The sequence below is a fragment of the Pteropus vampyrus genome, unplaced genomic scaffold, assembly GCF_000151845.1.
Source record: "Pteropus vampyrus isolate Shadow unplaced genomic scaffold, Pvam_2.0 Scaffold711, whole genome shotgun sequence".
NCBI lineage: Eukaryota > Metazoa > Chordata > Mammalia > Chiroptera > Pteropodidae > Pteropus > Pteropus vampyrus.
This window is the reverse complement of record NW_011889492.1, coordinates 116611-124704: the sequence shown is the minus strand read 5'-3', so window position 1 is coordinate 124704 and position 8094 is coordinate 116611. Positions and strand designations below refer to the sequence as shown.

At 43.3% G+C, this 8094-nt stretch overlaps 2 protein-coding genes across 5 annotated transcripts in view; one reads left to right on the top strand and one right to left on the bottom strand.

Annotated features, from left to right (window-relative positions):
• The window catches only part of HSDL1 (hydroxysteroid dehydrogenase like 1), a 21084-nt gene extending 17214 nt beyond the window's left edge, over nucleotides 1-3870 (bottom strand). Inside the window, exon 1 of one of the 3 annotated variants that reach the window (XM_011385400.2) lies at nucleotides 3750-3870. The gene's annotated coding sequence lies outside the window, so the exon portion shown is untranslated. The remainder of the gene's footprint in view (nucleotides 1-3749) is intronic. The other 2 variants (XM_011385398.2, XM_023526124.1) reach the window with 2 other exon arrangements.
• A 72-nt stretch (nucleotides 3871-3942) lies between these two features.
• The window catches only part of DNAAF1 (dynein axonemal assembly factor 1), a 22815-nt gene continuing 18663 nt past the window's right edge, over nucleotides 3943-8094 (top strand). For both annotated transcript variants that reach the window (XM_011385397.2, XM_023526122.1), the window contains exons 1-3: nucleotides 3943-4225; nucleotides 6181-6316; nucleotides 6777-6868. In XM_011385397.2, coding sequence (XP_011383699.1) covers nucleotides 4090-4225; nucleotides 6181-6316; nucleotides 6777-6868 — 364 coding nt within the window. In that variant the 5' untranslated portion in view covers nucleotides 3943-4089. The remainder of the gene's footprint in view (nucleotides 4226-6180; nucleotides 6317-6776; nucleotides 6869-8094) is intronic.

Genomic DNA, 8094 nt, shown 5'->3' with positions numbered 1-8094 from the left:
TTCCCGTGATCTTCAATTGACTGGGACAGACATGAGGTGGTCCTCACCAACATCAACAGCTGGCACTGTCCAACTCTTCAGTAAGGCTCCAAGGGTGTGGACTTTATTTTCATTAACTTTTTTTTTTTTTTTTCCCCAGAGATATCTTACTTCTTTCACACAGCGTCTGGATCTGGCTTGCTCTCAGCATTCGAATCCTGTCTGTCCAAGAACAGCTCAAGTCTCATTCTTTCCCTTCAGCTCAATCCCAGCATTCACTGACAAGCACCGACTGACATGCCGGACCCCGGGCATAAACTGGAGGCCCACACATCTCTTCCCTTTCCTTCCTGGGTCATCACACCAACCCCCACCTCTGAGTTCCCTGTCTCTCTTAGCCATGAAGCACTTACCACACTGCTCTGATTTCTACTTAAGCATTTACTTGGTTCTGTATCTATCTTGGTTCCCCAACTAGAGCACAGGCCTCCTGAGGGCAGGAAATGTTATCTAAAACTAACTTTTCTATAATTAAAAAAAAAAAAAAACGAAAAATACACACAAAAGTTGTAAAACCTATAATGCACAGTTCAAAAAACAAAACAAAATACCCACAGAGCTACCCTACTTCATACATATAATCAGTCTTAGAAGTTGCAAATACTTCTCCCCTGACCATACCCCCTTCCGCCACCCTGGGGGGAACTACTTGCCTAAATTCCCACACAATCATTCCCTTGCTTTTTTTTCCCTTCCAATAGTTGTACTATTACCCCAGCATGGATTCTGAAATAATAGTATTCAATTTTGCTTGGTTTTGAACTTTACATAAAGGAACCATACTGCATGTATTCTTTGGTGACTTGTTTCTTTCACGCAATATCGTTTTCGAGACTCATCCATGCTCCTATAGGTCATACTTTCACTGCTGCACACTATCTCATGGTACAAATATCATATTCATATATCCTTTCTATTGTTGATGGGCATTGAGTTGTTTTTGTTGGTTTTTACTTTATAATTATGATCAGTGGTGCCATAAACATTCTTGTGCATGTCTCCTGGGCACATGTATAAGGATTTCTCAAGGGGATACGCCTGAGTCACACTGCTAGGCCACAAGGCAGCCATGCATTCAAGTAGACACTGCCAAAGTGGCTGAATCAATCTGCATGCCCAACAGGAATATGAGTTCACAGTGCCTCTTTCTCAATGGCTGGCAATGTCCAACAATTCACCTTCTGCCCAGTGGGTGCTGTGAAATGGGATCTCATTATGGTTTTAATTTACATTTCCTGATTACTAATAAGATTGACTGGCATTCTTCTGATATCGATATGCTTGTTTTCTCACCTAGGAAATGCCTGTTCCTAGTTTTTGCCTTATTTCTATTGTGTTGTCTTATCTTTCAGAATTATAAGAATTCTTTCTATATTCTAGATACTAGTTCTCTGTATGTTTCGTCTACAGTGCTTTCAGTGAAATGAATGTCTTCATTTTAATATAGTCAAATGTATCAATCTTTTCCCTTTATGGTTTGTGCTTGTTATGTTTTATTTCAGAAATCTTGTCTTAGCCCTGGGTTATAAAGATATTTTTCTATGTTATTGTCTCAAAGCTTTTACAAGTTTGCTTTTCTGATTTAAGTCTTTAATCCTCCTACAGCTTTGTGAAGGTGTGAGGCTGGGCTCACATTCATCTTTAATATTCCTCCTCAGGACCTGGCATGGTGCTGTGTATACAATACTTATTTAATAAACAGAAGAAAATACTGCTTTGCATTCAAAGCTCAAATTTCATTCTTGAAGAGAAAAATCTTAAGGAGCTTCTCAAACTTTGTGTCAGCACTTTGACAAAGTTATTATTGGTATATCATGACTTTTTGGAATTTCCTTACCTTCTTTTGCCAATTTTTAGTAGACCACTAAACTGAATTAATGGGAAGCTAAGTGGAAAGAGCAGAACATGGGAGTGCTCGCCCAAGGTCCAATACTCCTCAGTTTCATGTCTCTGTTTGTGCAGTGGGAATTAAAATAGTAATAGCATCCACTCCGAGGTACATAAGATAACTGAAAACTTACACTCACTCAAAAACTTCTATAGCCATATTCGTAACAGCATTATTCACAACAGCTAAAAAGTGGATACAACTCTAATGTCCATCAACAAATGAATGGAAAAACAAAATGTGGTCTATCCACATAATGGAATATTCAGCAATAAAAAGAATAAAGTACAGATACATGCTACTATATAGACAAATCCTGAAAACATTGTGCTGAGTGAAAGAAGCCAGGCACTAATGCCAAATATCATGATTCCATTTATATGAAATGTCTAGGAAAGGCAAATCCACAGAGACAGAAAGTAAATTAGAGTTGCCGGGTAGAGGGGGAGAGGGAAATGAGGAATGACTATTAATGTGATGAGATTTCTTTTTGGGATGGGAATGTTCTAGAACTAAGTAGTGGTGATAGCCGTACACTGCTATGAAAAAGTATTATTTTAAATGGCAAAAATGTGAATTTTATGTAAATTTTATCTTTAAAAAATTCAACTAAAAAAAATACCACACTCCTTGACTATTACTGTAGTAATTAAAATCACAAACCCCGAAAAGAGACTTCTGGGATTCAAATCCAGGCTCCCCATGTAAATGGTGTCTTGGGTGAAGGTGAAGTTATTTCAACTCTAAACATGGGGGTAACAGTTCCTGCCTAAGATTATAATGAGAATTAAATGAGGTCATACACATAAAGCACTTAGAAGCGTCTGGGACTAAGTGCTCAATAAACCTTAGCTATTAGCCGCTATAATTCAGTGTTTAATGTTAGTTATTGGTTATTTGTGGGGGTCAGGGAGAGCTGTTTATGCAAGATTCTAAGTGCTTTATTCCTATTGGCTCACTTATTCTCTCATCAACCTTACGAGGCAGAATTATAATCATCCCCAGTTTACAGATGGGGAAACTGAGGCTTACAGAGATTAAAGTAACATACCCAGACTCCACAACTAAGAAGTGAGCAGTGGGCATTCAGATCAAGGTCTATAAAAGTCCAGAACCCTGGCTGGTAGGCCCACTGTGAGACCCCCGCCCCCGCCCCCGCCCGCACACATCCTGCTGGCATCACGGAGAAAGCCACAGGATTTGGTTTGCTAGGCTGTACGTTCCTTTGGACTGGGGCAGCCTCATTGGTCTCCAGACCCTTCTCCTCCAGTACCTGGCAGGGCCAAGCAAGCCTGAGCAAACGATCGCCGCTTCGGGAACTGGTGGGGCCCTTTCTTCGAGCGCTCCTTTATTCTAAATTACTTCTAATTCAGAACAAAGACAACGTCAACAAACGTAAACCAAGTCCTTTGGAAATGAGAATAAAGAAGCACGGACAAAGGGGTTGATTTTCATAGCCTCGTGGGGAGCACCCGGGTCAGCGTGTTGGGGTAAAGGGGGCCCCGCGCTCGGGGTGGGTGGGGCCTCAGATCTGGATTCTGTATGAAGGGGACGGGCCCAGAAGAGGTCTTCTGGGGTGCAACGTAGGGATGGAGTTAGGGAAAGGCGCTGGGACAGTGGCACGGGTCTAAAGGGAGAGGTGATGGGGGTGGAGGTCCGAGAGAAGAGAAAGACGAGGGGGTCTGAGGTCCCGGGGCGCGAAGAGGCACCGACTCCGGGGGGCGTGGTAGGACAAGGAGGGAGGGGCGGCCCGAAGCCCCGTAGGCGCCGAGGGGGATGAGGCGAGCCTTGGGCCCGGGGCTGGACACCGGGGGCGCGGTACCTGCAGACACGACGCACTATCCGAGATGCTCCCGCCGTACCCACGCGACCGCCACTCCTGTCACCGCCACTGCAGCTGTCGAGAGCCGCACCCCCACGTGACCCGCGCGCGCGTCGGGGGCGGAGCCGTTGTAGGGCCCGCCCCAGGCGTCCAGACGCGCGGGCCTGCCTAAGTGCGCCTGCGCGGCGGTTGCCGTGGAGATCAGGGAAGCGTTGGACTGCCGAAGACCCTGGCTGGAGTGGCCCGCGGTCAATGAAAGTGAGGCGCGGCTGAACGCCATAGCGACCCCACTCAACGGGTCTCCCCACTGCTACAGGTGTTCGGTGTTTCCGGAGTAAACATGCACCCCGAGGCCTTGGAGCCTGCGGCTGACGGAGGAGAAGAGCAGGACTGCGCTCAGGAGCCGGGCGTGGAGCAGGGCGTGGAGGAGTCTGAGGGTGACCACGGGGACGCAGGCCAAGGGGACCGCAAGGAAGGTGCCGACCGCCGCCCCAGGGAGGCGAGGGGGGTGACAGGCTGAGCCCAACACCACCTATCTGATCTTCACAGCCAACAACAACAACAACAACAACAATAATAATAATGGCAGTATTAGAGGCCCACAATTATTAAAGGATGCCTGCCAAGCTCTCGCGGCATTTGAGCCATACACCCTCCCTGTGCGGTAGACACTCCTCTTCCCATTTCAGAAATTGCTCCAAAAAGATTAACCTCAGCCAGTCGATGACAGAACAGAGACTCATGCTTGAACAGTCTGACTCTGGAGCCCAAGCCGTTACCCAACACACCATTCTGTCTCTGCCCAATATTTTTGTTTTGAATGTATCCCTTTATTGCTATCATCGTGTAAGATCAGAAGATGTCAGGGAAGGACATTCTGGTTGAATTCACCGTGTCCAGTGCAATGCCTTGACCCATGATAGAGAGAGTGAATGAGGAGCTGGTGATTCTGGGGTCAGCAGGCAACTCCTCGCCACAGTTTCCCAGAATGGTCATAGAAGACAGGCTTCAGCCTCTGCTCCCATTTGGCTTGGGGTCCCTAAGGGAAACATTTTAGTGACTAAATCAGCTAGTAGCTGATTTGTGTTTCGTTTTTTGAACCCAGTCAATAACAAAAAAATATATCTTGGGCATCGACTGTCCAGACAAGCCCTGTATGAGGAGCTGTAGGGAAGCCATGTTGCTCTGTGGAAAGCCACTCACACTGGGTTCAAATTGCAGCTCTGCAACTTGCCAGCTTTATGGCCACTGGCCCAAAGCTTAACCTCTCTGTGAGGCAGTCTCCTTACCTGCAAACAGGGATAATTATACAGGGCTAATTAAAATTTCTGGCATACAGTGGGGTATTAACAAATGCTAGCTCTTGTTAATGATATAATCAATCGATTATTATGTATATTGAGCACCTATTCTTTATTTCACAAACCTTTATCTGGTATCTCTTGTGGCTGGGCATTGTATGCAGAGGGAAGTGGGGAAGCATAAGAACAGTGGCACACAGGAAGCGTTTAGTCTCCTTCCGCAGATCACACAAACACATAGAGCAGAAGCCAGTGACCTTTAAGATAAAGTGCATTTGAATTAGCCAATTTTGATCGACCTTTAAAAAAATTAAGTGCATTCGAATGTATTTATTTCCACCATTTTTGTTTCTTTTTGTATGTTTTTTTCTTTTGAGAACTTTAAAAAGAACATGTTATAACAAACACCCACGTATCACCACTAAGAACTGAAAATGATTAACATTTTTATCATATTGAAGTATTTTTTAATTAAAGAAAGAAAACATTTCAGATAAATTTGACATTCCTTCCCTTGCCCCTCCATTTCTAGTCTCATCCCCTTCTCCAGAATTTTGTATGGATCCTTTCCATCACCTCTCTCTCTCTCTCTCTCTATACACACACACACACACACACACACACACACACACACACACACATAATGTCCTTATACAATGCATAGTATTGGTTTGTGTGTTTTTAGTATATGTATTTAGTATCCTGTGCTTATTATGAAACTTGCTTTTTTCAACTCTAAGTATGTTTCTGAGAACTTGCCATATTGCCGATGTAGCTCCAGTGCATTCTTTTCAAAGACAGCATAATAATCCATTGTTTTTATTTAACTAGTTCCTATGGATGGACATTTGCACTGTTAAGAGTTTTGGGCTGTTACAAATAATGTAACAGAAATGAATCTGCACATCTCCTGTGTGCTTGCACAAGAACTTTTATAGAGGATCTATACAAAAGTGAAATTTCCATAGTCCTTATCAGTGTGTTTTAAAAACTGTTATACATTTAAAGAGTACTTCTGTTCTATACATTTAAAGAGTATTTCTGTTCTAAAATTGAATAGTTGTTAAGTTGAAATTGGAAATTTTTAACACATATTTTGATCTCCATAGAACCAACCTCTTATTTTACAGAAATTAATAATCCTAAGGAAAAATGTGCGCATCTTTCTGACACATCCTACCAAAGTGAGCAGAAGCAGAGTGGTGATAGCAGGTCAGATGGTTGTTTAGAACACCACAGAGATGACAAGGAAAATCATAGCCCCAGGTATGTGGGTATGGTGCTGCCAGTTATAGTACACATTGACCGAGTAGGGTAGATGGTGTAATCACCCCTTCGACAGATAAGGAAATTGAGGTTCATGCAGATTAAATAGTCAGCCCAGTGTCTGTAGCAGTGGAGTCAGGATGGCACTGCCTCTGTGGCACAACTAACCACAATCTATCAAACTTTAATGCAAAACCTGGAAAGAGAAACACCAGTAGTTCTTGATGACATGACACTATTAAAAGTATTTTTGTTAGAACATGCCTTGCAATTTTTAAGAATGCTAAAAGTAACAATATTAGACGAGGCCCTGAAAGCTATAAAAAAAAAAAAAAATGAAGAAGTTAAAGGCATATAGGATGTTGTGGAATTTTGAGAAGGAATAGATATGGTGAAGAATTTTTGGAATATATTTTAGAACTGACAAATAAATGTCTTGTTCATGTTTTCCATTTAACAGAATGACTAAAAGATTCCTGCAAAAACTCTGCAAGCAACACAAGCTTTATATTACCCCAGCATTGAATGATACGCTGTATTTACATTTTAAAGGTAAGGATCTGGAAGAGATGTCTCATATCAGGTGGAAAGATTCTGGTGGTGTAAAGAAATTGCTTGCATGGATCATCTGGAGTTCTCAAATTATATTACAATAGAATCAGAGTTTAGTGGAGATTTATAGAAAAGCAACAATATCACTTTGAAGAAAAAGTCTTACCTGACTCGAGTTTGTAAAGGGAAACACATTGTTACTTTTGTTTAAGTTTTCCAAAGACTTAATAATTTTTTGAGCCAGAAGCTAGTTGTGAATGCTTTGGGCTTGGGAGGGATATGTTGTAAAGGATTGAAAACTGGCGTGGAAAACAAAGAGCAAGGGTCATACGGTGCCTCTAGAATGGAGAAGTATGAACAGTGGCATCCAAGGGCTCAGAGTTGGTGTCCGGTATTCACATATAAAAGTTCAGGTTCACAGATAGGGCTATTTCTCTCAATGAAAAAGAAAATAGCGCCCAGTCTGAGTTGAACTGAGTATGGCCCACCTGCCTCATCAATCCTCCGCATGTTCATTTGTTTATTTAAGTAAATATTTACTGAGGGCCTTCTGTATGCCTGGCACTGTACTCAGTGCTAGAGACACAGAGGTGGATATAATAAAGATGCCTTTGGTGTCCTGGAGCAGGTGTCCCCAACCCCCCGGGCCACAGACCAGTACTGGTCCGTGGCCTGTTAGGAACCGGGCCACACAGCGGGAGATGAGTGGCAGGCAAATGAGCGAAGCTTCATCTCTGTTTGCAGCCGCTCCCCAGCGCTAGCATCACCATCTCAGCTCCACTTTAGATCATTAGGCATTAGGTTCTCATAGGAGCACTGGTCCCTGGTAACAAAAGGGTTGGAGACCACTGTCCTAGAGGATAGGACAACCACTGTGAGGAGATCCAGCACCACAAATACCTTAATGATTTGAACGACTCCTAGCTGGTCTCCTCACCTCCATGTTGTTCCCTCCAAAATTCTCCATCCAATGTCCAGGTATAGTAGTGATAAGATGACTTAGGAGGGCAGATCCTAAGAGGTGGGGAGAAGAAGACCCAGTAGGTTAGACCAGTAGAAAGAGTCAAAGAGGTAGAACAAGGAGAGAGATGTGCCCATGTTATAAACTGCTGTGGAACAACTTGTCTCCAAACTTAGCAACTTAAAACAAATTTGTCATCTCATACTGTTTCTGAGGGCCAGGAATCTGGAAATGCCTTAGCTGGGTGGTTTTGGCTCAGAGTCTC